General features: G+C 33.7%; 1 protein-coding gene across 1 annotated transcript; it reads right to left on the reverse strand.

Annotated features, from left to right (window-relative positions):
- Positions 1–15727: 15727 nt before the first annotated feature.
- LOC141685108 (protein FAR1-RELATED SEQUENCE 5-like) lies at positions 15728–17167 on the reverse strand. The gene has a single exon (XM_074490233.1). The coding sequence runs from the start codon at positions 17165–17167 to the stop codon at positions 15728–15730; it is 1440 nt and encodes a 479-aa protein (XP_074346334.1).
- Positions 17168–17950: the final 783 nt, after the last annotated feature.

Consider the following 17950-nt stretch of genomic DNA (forward strand, 5'->3'; position numbering starts at 1 on the left):
TGTTGAAGAGAAGAATAGAGGAGGAGGGATTTTTTAAATTTCATCCTAAGTGCTCTAGGCAAGGCATCTCTCATTTGTCTTTTGCCGACGATTTGTTTCTTTTTAGTGCAGCTGCTCCGTACTCTACCCAGATCTTGAAAGATACATTGGACGAGTTTGGAAGCTGATCAGGATTGTGGCCTAATAATTCGAAAAGCAACATATTTTTTGGTAATGTTTCTCGTGACAATAGAATGCTGATTCAAAATATTCTTGAGTTCAATGTGAGAGAATTGTCGGTTCGTTACTTGGGGGTTCCTCTTATCTCTACTAGACTCTAGGTCAAAGATTGTAAGCCTTTAATTCAAAAAGTGAGAGATAAAATTGATGCTTGGCAAAATAAGTGGCTGAATTATGCTGGTAGACTTCAACTTGCGGTTTCGGTTCTGATGTCATTGCAAGTGTATTGGAGCTCTATTTTTATCTTTCCTATCTCTGTTACGAAGCGTATTGAGCAGCTGATTCGGTGTTTTATCTGGGGTGAAGAGGAAGGTTCGAGAGGAAAAGCGAAGGTGGCTTGGAAAGACGTGTGTCTTCCGAAACAAGAAGGGGGTTTAGGTTTGAAATCTCTGAGATGTTGGAAAAAAGCTTTAATGGTGTATCATATTTGGAATATAGTATCTGATAATTATTCTCTGTGGGTGTGATGGATCCACATTTATCGTATTCGGGGAAGGAGTTTCTGGGATATTACAACTCCCTGGGATGCCCCTTGGAGCTGGATAAATATTCTGGAGATTAAAGAGGAGATTAGACCGTTTATTAGAATGAAAGTTGGTAATGGTTTAAAGGTTAATTTCTAGTTTGATACTTGGGCAGTTGATTTTCCGTTTTCTCGAGTCTGTAGCCATAGGGACATAATGAGGATGGGTTTAAATAAGAATAATTCATTGGCTGATCTTTTGAGTGATGATGGATGAGAATGGCCACAGGAGCTGCTAGTTAAGATCCCTGCTTTAAGGGATATTCAGGTTCATCTGAATGATAATTCTGATCAGGTGAATTGGGTGTCTAGAATAGGTAAAAAGGAGAGGTTTAGTGTTCATCAGGTTTGGGATGATCTTCGGGTAAAAATAATTAAGGTTCCATGGTGGCATTTGATATGGTATTCTAAAAGCATTCATAAACGTTGCTTTTTATTGTGGTTAGCAGTTAAAAATAGGTTGCTTACTCAAGAGAGACTTCAGTTTTGGCAAGTTCAATAGAGGGTAAATTGTGCATTCTATAATGGGCCTCCTGACTCGATTATCCACCTGTTTTTCCAGTGTGAGTTCTGCTATAGGGTGCTGTTACATTTTCAGGGGATGGGCTATTGTGTGAATTACAGAGGTCATTGGGAAAATTTTATTCGAGATGTTGCTTCTATTTGGAAGGGTAAATCTCTCCATATGCTTCTTAACAAATTGGTTTTAGCTGCGATAGTCTCTCATGTGTGACTTGAGCAAAATAGGCGCATTTTTCAGAGGAAGAATAAATCAGTTGTGCAGATTATTCAAGATATCACTGATGATATTCGTAATAAAATAAAGGGTCTTTCGGTGTTGAAGTCCTTGAAGGTTCAGAGAGAATTGGCTAATTAGGGTTTTAATCCTGAGCTCCATTCAATCCAAATGTAATTTTATGAAGTTGTCTGATTTTTGTGCTTGCTTCTGTGGGTTAAATTTCTCGGGAGTGTTTTGTTTGCTTGGTTTTGTGTTGGATGGCTTATTATGGAGTTGGATTTTATGTTTCTTTGGTAATTCGAGTAGTAAGTTTCGAGTTGGAGAAACTATTGTCACTTGAAGGGATGTGTTTTATTATATGATGGTTCTTTTTTGCTGGTTTTATTCGGAAGATTTGTGTGTCTCAATTGTGGTGTTAGAAGAGTTGGGCTTTGTCTGGGACTGTTATCAGGTGCGAACAGAAGCATAAATTGCAGATTAGAATGAAACATTCATATCAACACTTCAACAGAATTACAGTACCAAATTCTCAAAACTCCATTGTTTCAATACAAAAGCTCTACTAATTACTGATTAGATGAAGTACAACAAAACAAGAAAGATAGAGAAAAGAGAGAGAGAATTGTGTGTATCATTTTGTTTTGTAACTTGATAATCTGAATGAAGCTGTGACAGAGTGACTTTATATTCTTTTAACAAACTTTCCCGCCAACTGAGCAACTTGCATCCAGCTGTGATAAAATGACTAACTTGTCCTCTGCTGAGTTGGCAAGGAATGTATGTCTTGATTCTGTTGATCAACAATGACAATATGTTCAATACCCCCCCCCCCCCCGCAAGCTAGTGATGGGTGAAATCATCCCTAGCTTGGATTTGAGATCAGTAAACAACGGAGAAGGCAAGATCTTTGTTAACAAGTCTGCAGGTTGAGCATTAGAAGGAAGATAAGAAAGCTGAATGAGACCTTCAAGAACCTTTTCACGAGTGAAATGACAATCAATCTCAATGTGTTTTATTCGCTCGTGAAAAACGGGGTTCCGTGCAATGTGCAGAGCATACTGGTTATCACACCTGAGCTTAACAGGTTTAAGATCAGTGATACCTAGTTCAGCTGGCAAACGTACTAACCAAGTGATCTCAGAAGCAACTGCAGCCATAGTACGATATTCAGCTTCAGAAGAACTACGAGAAACCGTGGATTGTTTCTTTGATTTCCAGCTTATTGGAGAATTACCAAGAAGAACAAGATAACCAGTCACAGACCTGCGAGTGTTAGGACAGGAGGCCCAATCAGAGTCTGAAAAAGCTTGGAGAGTTAGCTGAGATGAACCTTGTAATAAGATTCCCTGACCGGCAGTAGAATGGACATAATGAAGGACATGATGCAAGGCTTGCAGATGAGGATCACATGGAGAGTGCATAAACTGACTCAGAGTTTGTACCGTGTATGCTAAATCAGGACGAGTGTTAGTGAGAAAATTAAGTTTTCCTAGCATACATCTGTAGTAAGAAGGATCAGAAACTGGTAAACCCATGTCTGCAATGAGTTTGAGTGACAGAGGAAGAGGAGTAGCAACAATTTTGAATGACGAAATACCACTATCAAGAAGCATTTCTCTTGTGAATTTACCTTGAGTAAGAGTAATTCCATCAGCAGAGTAACCAACCTCAATGCCAAGAAAAAAACTGAGCTGACCCAAATCCTTAATACTAAATGTCTTGTGCAAATGGTCTTTAAGGGACTGGATAAGGGAAATGCTAGTACCGGTAAGGATGATTTCATCGACATACACAGCCGCTATGATGAAATCTGGACCTGAATGTTTAAGAAATAAAGAATAGTCATTCTTGGATTGAGAGAAACCTTGGTATTACAATTCAAGGAGCAGCTTAGCAGACCATTCTCTGCTAGCTTGTCGAAGTCCATAAAGAGACTTCTTAAGACGACAAACCAGATTTGGAGCAACCAGTCCTTCAGGAAGCTTCATGTACACCTCTTCGTGTAGATCGCCATGAAGAAAGGCGTTATTAACGTCCAACTGAAATAGCTTCCAACCTCTGCTAGCAGCTAGTGCAATAATACTGCGAACTGTTGTTATTTTGATTACAGGAGAGAATGTCTCATGAAAATCAATACCATACTTTTGTGTAAATCCTTTTGCCACAAGTCGTGCTTTGTAACGTTCAATGGTACTGTCAGACCTGAGCTTAACCTTAAAAACCCATTTACAGCATATCATTTTCTTCCCTTTTGGCAAAGAAACCAGATCCCATGTATTGTTCTTTTCAAGAGCTTTGAGCTCAAGATCCATAGCATGTATCCAGTTTGGATCTTGAATTGCTTCTTGATAAGAAACAGGCTCAATAATCTGGGAAGTTTGAGCTATAAAAGCTTTGTGAACATATGGTAAAGAAGTGTATGGCACCATATTACACCAATGGGTGACAGGTAGGGAATGTGTAGTAGCATTGGTGCAAACATAATCTGAGTAATGAACAGGCCTATGAGAAACTCTTGAGGAACGTCTAGGAGGAACAGTTGCATCAAAATTCTCATCAGAAGTATCATTAGTAGAATCAGATGAATGAGAATATTGAAAAACATCAATATCATCATAAGAAGAGATATCTGGTTGTTCTGTATGCACAGGCAGGTAAAAGATAGATGATTAATGTAAGGATTTAGAAGCGTGATATGGGAAATTATCCTCATGAAAGATTACGTCTCTGGAAACTGAGAGTTTGCGAGATAAAAGATTAAGAGTGATATAACCTTTCTGAGATGCTGGATAACCTAGAAAAATACTAGACACGGCTCTAGGATCCAATTTACTTCGATCAGTTTTTGAAGTAGAGACAAAACATAAGCACCCAAATGCCTTAAGAATAGAATAATCAGGCTTATGTTTGAATAAAATCTCATATGGTGAATTATAGTCTAATCTCCTTGATGGCATCCTATTAATGAGGTATGCAGCAGTCTTTACACACTCACCCCAATAATAAACTGGTACCTTAGATTGAAAATAAAGAGCTCGAGCAGTCTCCATTAAGTGTTTGTGCTTCCTTTCCACTACACCGTTCTGCTGGGGAGTATTACTGCAACTTGTTTGATGTAAAATTCCTTTGGTTCTGTAAAGTTGCAATATATGACCATTGCAGAATTCCTGAGCATTATATGTTCTTATCTTCTGCACATTAGCATGAAACTGGTTGGAAATAAGCTCCACAAAAGAAACCAAGATTTGCACAGCATCCGTTTTATTCTTTATCAAATGAATCCAGGTGATTCTGGAAAAATCATCAACAATGGTTAAAAACCATTTACAACCATCATGTGTTGCTACCTTAAAGGGCCCCCAGGTGTCTACATGTAGTAACTCAAAACACTATTTAGTTTTGATATCACTAGTTGGAAAGGTAAGTCTTTGTTGTCTAGCTTGAGGACAGATGGTGCACAAGAACTGATCAGCCAATGCTTGTCCATTAATATCTTCCTGAATGTACTTCAATTGAGAAAATGGCACATGTCCCATCCTTAAATGTAATAGCTTAGCGGCATCAAGATTCGAGGATGCCACGTGATTGGCAAAATGATCAGAATACTTGTTATGTAGTTCTTGTGCACTATTTACCAAATACAAGCCATGCTGAATTTTCCCAAAATTAAATTGCTTCTGATATGATTGACCGTGAAGAGTGCAACCATGAGAATCAAATTGAAGAATATAATTTGCATCCTTACACAATTGAAGGACTGATATCAAGTTAAACTTGAAAGTAGGAACATACAAGACATTGTGCAAAACAATATCTCCAGTAATCTGAACTGTTCCAACATGTGTAACCTTGATCTTATTTCCATCCGGAATTGTAATAAAACTACTGTCCTTATGTATCTCAGAATAATCTTCAAATAAAGCAATGTCATGGCACATATGATCAGATGCGCCGCTATCCAAAATCCAATCATCTTTTGATGTATGTGACAATAAACAATGGCAGCCTGCAAATAACCCACTGCATCCAATATCACCACCAGAGTATGCAGAATTTTGTTCTTTCTGACTGACATTCAGCATGGAAATTAAATGATTATATTGATCAATAGAAATAGTAGGTGCTGATACTGCTACTTGAGCTTCACCACTATTATCTGACTGCAGAATTTTAGTAGAATCATCCTGGTTAGCAAAAGCAGCATATTTTCTTGGTTGACTTGGTTTGAAACCAGGAGGGTAACCATGAAGTTTAAAACATCTTTCAATACTGTGACTTGGTATCTTACAATGGTCACAAAAATATTTCTTGTTATTAAAACCTCTTTGAACTGTGTTATTAACTGATTTTGATTTCCACTCCCAGAATTACCTAATCCAATTCCTTTAGCCTGATTATGGAATGAGTTATAATTCCTTCTTTCTACAGCAAAGGCTGCAACATCAGGTAAGACACTAGATCCTTTACTGATCTCTTTGTGCCTTTGTTCTTGCATCAACATTCTGTATGCATGAGGTAAGTTAGGCATAGTCTCCATCATCAAGATGTGTGATCTCACATTAGCATATTGATTAGACAATTTCATAAGAAATAACATCAACCTATTCTCTTGTTGAATCTTCAAAAACTTCTGTGACAGATCACAAGTGCAATTACCACATTCACACACTGGTAAAGGCTTCAGACTATCTAGTTCATCCCAAACCTTCTTCAATTGTGTATAATACTCAGCAATAGGTATATTATCCTGAGAAATTTGATGCACTTCTTGCTGTAATGCATAAATTTGTGCAGACGTTACTTGACCAAACCTTTCTTCAAGATCAATTCATACTTCTCTAGCCGTATCAACATACAAAATACTTACAACAATTTGCAGATCAAAGGCAGTAATTATCCAACCAATAACCATAGAATTACACCTACTCCAAGATCTAAAAGCATCATAAGTAGTATTAGGCTTATTTAAGGTTCCATCAACAAAAGACATCTTGTTCTTAGTTGTTAAACCTATAGTCATCGATCTTTTCCAATTTGTAAAATTTGACCCATTGAATACTATGGAAACTAACTTCATGCCTGTGTGATCTGAAGGATGAAGATAGTAAACACTACTCTGATCTTGATTCAACTCCATTTCAATTCAAGAATTTTTTGTGAACGATATCGATATCGATCTTACAATGTTTTAGTTTAGAAACGAGCGAACAAATTTCTGAGATACAATATAACAAACACCTTAGATGCAATCAATCTGTATCAATAGCAGATACTAAATCTACACAAACAATCAGTTTAGAAATCAGAGAACAAAGAAGATGATCTTACGGATTAGTTTTTGATTTTGCAGGCTTCATCGATGAAATCGCAGGGTTGATGGCTCTGATACCATGTTATCAGGTGCGAACAGAAGCATAAATTGCAGATTAGAATGAAACATTCATATCAACACTTCAACAGAATTACAGTACCAAATTCTCAAAACTCCATTGTTTCAATACAAAAGCTCTACTAATTATTGATTAGATGATGTTCAACAAAACAAGAAAGATAGAGAAAAGAGTGAGAGAATTGTGTGTATCATTTTGTTTTGTAACTTGATAATCTGAATGAAGCTGTGACAGAGTGACTTTATATTCTTTTAACAAACTTTCTCGCCAACTGAGCAACTTGCATCCAGCTGTGATAAAATGACTAACTTGTCCTCTGCTGAGTTGGCAAGGAATGTATGTCTTGATTCTGTTGATCAGCAATGACAATATGTTCAATAGGGACAAAGTTATTCCGAGGATTATATGGATTTTGTGGATCTATGTTCACTGGAATAAAGATACGGTTAGTCTGTGTATTAGAAATTCTGAGTGTTTGAAGGAGAAGTGGTTTGAAGTGAGGTTTTGTGATCTGTCCTTTGAATTTTTGGTCCAAGTTGGAGAGAGATTTTGAGCTTATGGTTTCAATTTTTATTTCTTCTGAGACTTGGTGCTGATTTTATGAGTCAGAGGTCTTTTCGTAGTTTACTCAGGAGCTCAAATTTTGTTGGCTGGCAAGACGGATGTTGTGTTTTGGTAATTTTGGGTGGGGTTCTTTCTGCTTCGAGGATAAGTAAGTCTAATTAAGTCTGGTGGGGAGGTGTTGGTTGATTTTTCAGGGCGTTGTTGTGTTGTCGTGATCTGGTTTGTAAGCTGGTGTGTGGGTGTGCCTGTGTGTGTGAGTGTGTGTCTTGGGGCCAGGGTTTTTTTTTTAGTTTGGGTTGTTCATGGTGGGTTGGTTTCGAGGGTAGTTTCAGGGGAGGGTTCTGGGTTTCTTGGGATGAGGTTAGCAGATTCAAGCTAGTGGTTGGGCTATTTGTTCTTGTGCTCAAGGGGAAGGGTTACCGTTGGTCTTGTTGGTCTGGGTCTGTTTTATTTCTTTTGTGGGGGTTGGGTTTTTTTCGGGTGCTGGGTTCGAGAGGATTTCACAGTAAGGGTAGTGGATCTGTTGTTGATATGCGAGATAAATTCTTAAATGGTTTATGGTGGGCTCGAGTGTTTTTCTATGTGGAAGGAACTTGTGTCTTATTTGGTTTGGTTCTTTTTAGCAAAGTGTACTCCAGCTCCTTTGATTCCTTGGAAGTTTCTTGGAAGATTTGGCTGGTTTTTTGTTCTTGGATTTTGGTGGTAGACTTCTTGTTAGATTTTCTCAGTTTGCTTCTGAGATTAGTTTTTTGTGTAGTGTTTTTTTCGTATTTCTTTTGGTCCTTTTCTTAATTTCTCTTGGATCCTGTTCTGAGACAAGTTAGTAAAGGGTTCTTTAAAACTTTTTATATTCTTCTCTCTTTATATATTTTTCGAGGCTCGTCCTCTTTTACCAAAAAAAATTATCAAATTAAAAAATATTTAATTTTAGGAAAATAATATACAATATTATCAAGTTATTATAAAAAGAAATATTAGAATCATAAATACAAGAAATTTAAAAATGATTTGAATGATGATATTAGTACAAATTTATTTTCAGATTCTTGAAAAAAAAACATTCTGAATATCAGTTGTTAGTCTTTACGATATATGAATTATTTTTATTTCGCATCCATGCCTGATGCTCTGTTGAGTATAAATAGATATTTATTGATTGTCAGTGCTACAACGACTACGATATATAAATAATTTCAATTTATTTATTAGATAATTATAATTTTTTAATAATTATAAATACATGTTAACCAAGATATCTAACATATAAATAAACGAGACCAACATAATTTACTCGAAAATATAACAAATAATAATTTACACACATACATACGCGACTTTATCTTTACTAATTTTAAAAGATTCAATGTTAATGGTGTATTCAGAGTTATTAATATATATACTAGAAGAGAATAACAAAAGTCTTTTATGTTGTGAAAATAAGAATGATCAATTAAATTTAGGTTTTTTTTCAATGTGTTAAAAATTAGATAGATTATGTCAATTTTAATTTATGAATTATAACATTGACAATAATCTGGCATCTTATAAAATTAAATTTGTATAATACAGTAGATTAAAAACTAAGGACACGGCTGAGGTCAATTTAGTTAATGAATTAAGACATTTGCAATGATATTAAATCAACATAAACGTTGAATTAAAAATAACATTTTTCATAAAAAAATAAACTTATATTAAAGGTAGTGTAAATTCTATTTTGTTGAATATTACGATTGCAGGTCTTGACGACTTTAATTATGCATTACTAATTCTTTTAAATTAAGTAAGGTAGCATTAAATTAGTAATGATTTTAGTAATAAAATAGCTCATTATTCAGAGTTTATTTAACCAAAACTAAAAATTTTTACTTAACTCTGCATTAAACATATATGTTAATTTTTTGTTTTTTTTATAAACATATTACCAACATTTGAGGGATTAACTTCAAGATTTCTCTTTTAAACGTACAGTGACTGATGTGTCTGTATTCATTCAGTAAATTCAAATTACACTACACATACAAAAAAATATGTAATTTGATTAATGAGATATATTAGAAACATTATGAGCGTTGTTAATGTCTTACATGAAAATTATTCACATTGATAAATACACAACTTGTATTTGATATACTTTAGACGCTATACAATATTTATCAATAAAAAAACGATCAAGAGTTAGTAATATAATTATATGGCGTACAAAAATCTATAAAATGACTTTTGCCTCGCACGCGTTATTATGCTAGTTGATATATAATTTTGTGACCAATTTGACATTTAACTCTGATTTTACTTGTACTTAAATTCATTTTTAATTATACAAGTATATGGAGAGTAAATGTACTTTTTAGAATTATATATAAGTCTTGAAAATTTAAAATAATGTTTGGAACTTTTTGTATTATTTTAGTAAATATTTTAGTCAATCATTTTAGATTATACTACTCCCACCGTCCCAATTTTGTTTGACTTTTTTTGCGGTCAAATTTACCCAATTTTGATTGAAAATTTCATATAGTACATTATCGAAAAAAAATATATAAAAACTATAGCATTATAAAGTATGTTTAATCTATTTTAGTAAGTACTTTTCAGTTTTTCAAAATAATATTTACGACCAAAGTTATGAAATTTGACCATCAAAAATTAAAAAAAAAACAGATAAATTGAGACGAATGGAGTATTATTCTACGTTTTGGTTGTCCGTTTGGGAATTGTTACTTTAATAATTTTTTAATTTTAACAATCGTCTGTGTTATTATAAGATTTTTTGAAAAATTTGTTTTCTTTAATTAATTTATAAATATAAGGTATTTTATTTTGTTAATTATACAAACAACTAGCTACACTCTCCCAATGACGTGAATGTTGGGCATGGTGCCCTTTAGTACGACCCAAGAGTAAATCAGGAACCCAAAATACGAGATATCTAAAGATACCTCTTGTAATCATTTCAATAATTTTATTTACTAAAAAGAATGGGATCTTGATACCCAAATAAAAGGAAAAAAAGAATTTGGGATGCAAACCAACATATTGAAAAAATATGTTTACTCGAACAAAAAGAGAAATACATCAATTATAAGGAAAACAACATTTAAAATCAAATCAAATAAATTTTAGAGTCGTTAAATACGTGTATCGCAAGGAAGAATATCGAAACCCGAAACAAATAAAGTTTGGAGATGTAAAAGACATGCACCTAAGGAAAAAACACCAAATAAAATCGAACCAAATCAAAGGCACAGTTGTAAAATTCGCAAACAAAGTTCTCCAAAATTGCATATGAAAATTACTAAAAATGTAAATGACTAGGAAAGGAATAGTGAAAAGCCATGTCACTTAGTAGATCTCTAACTAAAAAAAGTTAGACCACTACATCACTATTACATAAAATTTTATTGGAAAATGATAAATAGATTGAGAATAATACTCTCTAAATTTTCAATCTTTATGAATATGTCAAGTTGAAGTCGGATAATCACCATCAAAGACCTCCGGGCTTTCGGATTTAAGAGCGGTCACAGACATAGGTCCCAAGGTAACAAGCCTCCAAAGTATTCCACCAATTATGTCACCATTCATCTTAGCAACTGTAGCACTAAAAAAACAAGAACCATCTGGTTCTGCAGGAGATATCTTGCCAATAGACCCTGTAAAAGAAAGCAAACAAAGATTCTCAGAAAATATTGTTGGTTGCTCAGACGGCATGTGACTTATGGCCGCCTGTGAAATGATTCCAGAACCACCAATGACATTCATAAAAATATTTTGTGACTGAGCAAAATGTCTCAGCCATTCAAGGACTTCAATCCCGGGTGGGATTTCAAGAACAATAGACTTTATTGTCGAAGTCATTTGCTGAAAAATTTCTTTTCCCTTTTTTTTTGAACCACGGGGACGTCCTCGTGGCCTGGGCCCTGAAAGCTGACCAACACTACTTCCACCTGGATGACCAACATTACTCATGTTGTTATCAACTCCAAGATTAAACATAGGAGTGTTTGGTAATGGTTGAGCGTGGTTCTGTTCATTAATGGTAAGAGGAGGATTATAATGACCCAACGAATTTTGAAAAGAACGAGCAGGATGAGAATTATCTATTGCATTTAGGATAGGAAGAATAGGATGAGAGTTATCCATTGAATTTGGGATAGGAAGAGCGGGATGAGAGTTATTCATTGAATTTGAGAAAGAAAGCGAGTACTCGGAATTCATATTTTGATGGCTAACAAATATCTAAAGTACTGGGTGAAATATGATTAGAGTTGTGGGTTGAAGCCCTTTTTATAATTGAAATTGATGTGCTCTCTCGGGAAAAACAAAGATGCCATACAGCTGTAAAAAAAGTATTATTTTCCTTTTCCAAGAATCTGAATTTGAATAAAAAATCCTTATCATATTTCCTAAAACTAAGGGCCGAAAAGTCGTTAATATTCGTCTTGTGAAAGATTTATACCCATATACGATTATGGATAAATTTCTAAAACAAAAACCGAGATATTCAACACAAATACAACGTCCATTTACTTAAAATCAAATAGATATCGACGAAAAAAATATTAGGCATGACTTTAAAATATCTAAATTTTTGTAATCGCAAAATCACAAACTTACATAAATACTATGGTCTATTACACTTTCCTTTTTTGGATGTCCCATTCAATTATATACATTTCAAACTTATCAAAATAGTTAAAATTTTATAATAAAAAATTCAACCACATCCACTACTTTCTCCCACCACACCCACTTTATTCATTATGTTCCCACCACTTTAATCAACTTTATACTTTTTTTATTGAATTACACTTTTTTTTCTCTCATCCCACTATCTTAACAAAAGTAACATTATTTTATTATATTTTCTTGTCCTCCATGCCCAAATGGCTGGGACGGAGGGAGTATTTTTATTATGAGATCTAGTTGGGGTCTTTCTTTGACACCTTAAATTTTTTGGATGAACCGATTACTTAACAATATATCGGATCTCAGTCGGACTCATGTTCAAATTCCTTCTTTTGAATGAGGGTCGTATTATAATAATATTATAAGATTCAATTGGTATAATAACTTAAGATTTTAGTTGAGCCAATTACTTAAAATGCATAATATTCTAATGTTTGTGTGTTATTTGATCCGTCTTTCTTCCCATTTTTCACTGGTCAAGCGACATATTACTACAGAAACTGACTCAATACTAAAAAAGTTTGTAATTTTGCAGATTTCTAACACTCCATACAACAAAATTAATTACTTTTCTTTTCCAGTTATTTATAATTGAATGATTAATTAATCAAATTTTATACAAATATGATGATAAAACTTTGTTGATCGGAGTCTTACAGAAACTTTACATAAATATCATCAGAGATGAATTTTGGATAAATTTTCTATCATAAGGATAAAATAGATTAATAAAATATATTTCATCCCTAGAACCAAGGTCAAATTTACGTACATCTTACCTCCCTTGTGTTTACTTTACGAGTGGGATATATTAAGTAAATTGATTTTTTTCAAGTTAAGTTAGATCATCTTTGGATATAGAAAAAATAAAATACTTCGAATACACTTATGGATACCTATAGATGGAATAATTTAAAATAATTTACAATATGATTAATATTTTCTTAAATAGATAGCGGGAAGTATCGAAGCAAAACAACATCGTGACGTTATTGTATATCAAAATATGTTATTCCTGTGTCTTAAATTTATGAACATTGTTTGGTTTTACTCAATTGAATATGGTCAACTTTACATTTTATAAAACTAACATGAGTTAATAAAGGTCTAACAATTTTCGCACGTGAGAATTGGACCATCAAAGACAATGCGCATCTTCGCGGCATGTGTTTTGGGATATATGAGTCCTGAATTTTTAACTACCGTGGGTAAATTAATTAAGGAAAATAATACCCTTCTGATTAGCAAAGTATCATGTGTTAAATAATAGCTTTCTAAAATATATACTATAATTTATAATTTAGCTACTAATTTGAAAGATATTCATTTTTGAATTTACACATTTCTGAAATTGGTATTGATTCTTCAATTATTACTCCTTCTATTACACCCAATTTTTTACATTAGTTTTGAGCACAAAGTTTAAGAAAAAATGTAGACCAAACAATATTTAATATATAAAGTGAATAGAGTGGAGAAAAACAGTGGATGTGATTAATTTTTAAATAATAAAAATGTACTATTCTAGAAAAAAATTGGAATGTAAAAAAATGATAGGCACGCCTCAAAAAAGAAAGTGTAAAAAAATTAGTGGGACGGAAGGAGTATGATATTATCAATAATATTTTTCTTCTATTAAGAAGAAAGTTGCTAATTTCTACTGTTTCAAAGGAAAAATAACTAAGTTGCTACAGCCTAGCTGCACAACTTTTTAGTTTTTACCTTTTTGTGTTTTGGAATGTCCTTGGATGATGTATAGTACATGGAAAGTGAATTTGTGATCCTGTCACAGCTTTTTAATACAAATTTACAATAATTAGTTGCAATCAAGTAGAACATGATGTAAAGATCCAATAAGAGAATAAATTACAACAATGTATACTTGAGGGACCCTATCCATAACCATAGTTGGATAGGGTCCATTTACAATCAACAAATCAGGACTATTGAAGAAAAAAATGAATGGCTGGGATCCGCTACTGCCACTATGTTTCATTGCGGCAACCGTAATGAAACATTGCGGCCTGACCCACATACTCCATTTCCTTTTCTCCCCTTTATCTATATTAATTCATTTATTAATACTTTTTTATCTACATAAATAATAATTTAATAAGATATTATTCTTAATATTTCTGATTAAAGATTGTATATTAAAAAATACTATAAAATATTTTTATAGTAAATTAAATATTATATTTAATATTTAATATTCAATATTTTAAAAGTATTGAAATATTAAATGAAATTAATAAATTCAAATCCCTTCAAATATTTAATAATAAATATTAAAATAATAAAGGAAAATATTTTTAATATTTTAATATTTTAATTATTCAATATTTTTAATAATAAATAAAAATATTTGAATATTTGAAAATATTAATAATTTTAAACATTAATAATGTCAAATAAACACAAATATTATACCTCCGCAATGTTTCATTGCTTCCCCGCAATGCTTCATTGCGGTAGTCGTTTTCCCTTACACACAGACACAAAAACTCAGATACAGATACTCGCATATACACACAGAAACTCAAAAACAGACACTCAAACACGACCATCAGCGACATTGAAGCGATTTGAGACAATTTCAATCACAACCACTCCACTGATCTTCTTGTTCATCAGGTATACAAACGATTTATAGCTATGCACACACTTATACACACGATTACACCAACACACACACGATTATACAATGAGTTTGAGTGCGATTTTGTTCGATTACTATTCGATTTTTTTATATGAATGTGATATTTGTTCGAAATTATGTTGATTATTAATAATGACAACAAGTACTAACATTAACAACATTGAAAATATTTAATTAAAATTCATTAATATTTCAAAGTACATGATAAGAAATTACAATCATTTTTTTCCTTTTTTTCCTAATAATCTCGAGGGACAATTTCTTCTATCATGGTCTTCTTCCCTCGCCTCACAAAAACTACACTTTCGAAATTGTTTATTTGAACTTGACGTCTCGATACCACTTTTGAATCTACCCGCTTTTGGACGTCCTTTTGTTTGTGACCTTTGGGGATCTAATAACGGATCATCTTCTTCATCATCACTTTCATAGTCCTCATTTATTTTTTTCTCTCTCTCTTCTCCCGGAAAAGACTTAATCACATACTCCTTTTCTCTCTTGATCACGCTCATCAAGTAATTGTACCGCGGAACGGAGCAACTACCAACAACGGACAAACCTTGGAAAGCTTTACACAATCCACTATATCTTGTCATTTGAGATTCTACAACATTACCAAGCATCCGAGGGGTACACGGTAGAGGTCCCGTAACTTTGTTTTCGTTTATTGTCCACCTCATTATTACAAGATCTCGCGGTATCATCGTCTTTTGTTTCTTGTTAAGGTAACGGATCATGTGTCTACAAATCATCCCGGAATGTTCAAATTTTTTACATGTACAAGAATAACTCCTGTCGATGGAAACCTTCAAGAAAAAATTCCTTCTATTAATCTCCGGCAAGGTGGACTTTTCTACCAAATACATCTTTGAAAGATAATCTCCACAACCTTTCATGCTTTTCACAACAAAAGATTGACTTTTTTGAAGCTCTTTTTGAAATCACTTAAACATCTCTTTTGTGTATATCTTGGAGGCATGTCTCTCCATTGACGAGTTAGAGAATAGTCTCCTTTCCTTGTACTCGGTGTCAAAATCAGCTTGAACCTCCCGTAAATATTGTGACTCCAAAGCTTTTTGTGAATTCTCAATGAATTCTTTCAAACCGGTCGACGCTTTCACATACTCATCAAAAAATGAATTCATAGACTCGCTCCTTGAGGTGGTAGTCATACCGGCGGCAAAATGTTGTTTCGTGAAAGCAAAAACCCATTGCCGGCTAATTGCATACATATCATTTAGCCAATTGTGATTTTCATGATCATATTTCTCTTTCAAGTCCTCCCACCTACCTTCAAATTCCGTTGGTGACAATGACTTGTAGATACATGCATTAAAATCCGTCTTGAACTCCGAGTATTGAGTATACAAAGTAGATAGTTTTTCGGGAAACTTGCTACTAATATGCCACGTACAATATGTATGGTTGATGTTAGGCATAACCTCGAAAATGGCATTACTTAAAGTGACGTCTTGATCCGTAATAATGGTAATAGGTGGCTTGTTATCGACCGCTTCCAACCAAGTCTTCAAAACCCATCTATAAGAAGTCTCTTTCTCGTCCCTTATAAGTGCAAATCCAAACAAAATATTTTGGTAGTGGTGATTCACTCCCGTAATTGGAATAAAAGGCATGTCATACCTATTAGTCCGATATGTCGAGTCGAAAGTCACCACATCTCCAAAATTCTTGTACGCGTTAAGCGAACGAGGATCAACCCACACCAAACCCCTAACCCGATTCTCTTCATCCACATCCACTCGGTAGAAAAAATTGCCATCACTTTGTTTTTGCAAGTCTCGTAACAAAACCAATCCACACTCCGCATCACCGGAATCAAAAACCCGTCTTCGAATGTCACGTATTACATTTCGTACGTCTTGAGCGGAAAAACCAATTTTTTCAATACCACCACACGTCTCACTAAGTAAATTCATCACTTTCGGGGTCTCGATACCCGATTTGTTGAATAACTCAATCAAAGATCGGGTAAACGGATCTATGTTGCGTGATCTTTGCATGAAATTTACCTTATCCGATGTAACCATAACATGATTGTGCTCTAGGTTGACCTTGGTTACCCATTTGTTTGAGCTTACTTTGTGAGCAACATACATACGAGCACGACAACTAGTTCGAGGAATAACATCTCGAGGTCGTTTCCCTTTAGCCCTATCTTCAACTTCCAAGGGTTTTGGGCCCAATCTTCCACCCTTTCGACATATATACAAGCGTGATGATATACCACCATTTCTTGAATGCTTATGACTACTTCGAATAATTATCTCGAACCCTATACTTCGACCATAACCTCGATAAAAACTTTCCGCTTCATCCAACGAATCAAACATCATACCAACACAAGGAACTACATCATTCATATTTCCAATAAAAAATTTTCATCATTAATTTTATCATCATCATCGCCATTAAAAGAATCATTACTATCATCGGAATCACCGTGAACATCGTGATTCTTCCAACCGAAACCAACATCATCATCACTATGCGTTTTTCGCTTCCCCGGATCATTAACTTTATCTTCAATACTATCAACATCTATTACTTCATCATCATTAAAGATTTTACGATAAACCCTCTTTTTTGTGTGGGGGGTAACATAATTAAAATCGTTATGATCACTAGATGAACTTGAATAATCAAATAAATAAGAAGCCATGGATATTGAATACTAACCTTTTTTTTCAGAAGAATAAATTTGAGCAGAATGTTAAGAAGCAGTAAAAACAGCAATGTTTCAAAAATACATACATTTTAAGGTAGGTGTGTGCATTAAATGCACGGCCGCAATGTTTCATTGCGATGGCCGCAATGAAATATTGCGGCACTGTACAAACCCCCAAGCCAACAACTGTAAATATTTGCAGTTTAAAAAAAACTTTACAACGTACCCCAACAATGTTTCATTGCGGGGGGAAGTGTCCACCGCAATGAAACATTGTGGCTGGGTTGTTTATTTTTGTTATTTTCTTTAAAATTAGAAAATTAATCAATTTTTTTTATAAAAAACAGTTTCTAGACTTATTATATTTCATTTAATATGTTAAATGTTATTTTGAAAATATAAATATTTATAAGAGTAACTTAATTATAATATGCAACTATTTTACATAGTTTTGTGAAAATTTTGCATAATAGTTATG

The sequence above is a fragment of the Apium graveolens genome, chromosome 9, assembly GCF_009905375.1.
Source record: "Apium graveolens cultivar Ventura chromosome 9, ASM990537v1, whole genome shotgun sequence".
Lineage (NCBI taxonomy): Eukaryota > Viridiplantae > Streptophyta > Magnoliopsida > Apiales > Apiaceae > Apium > Apium graveolens.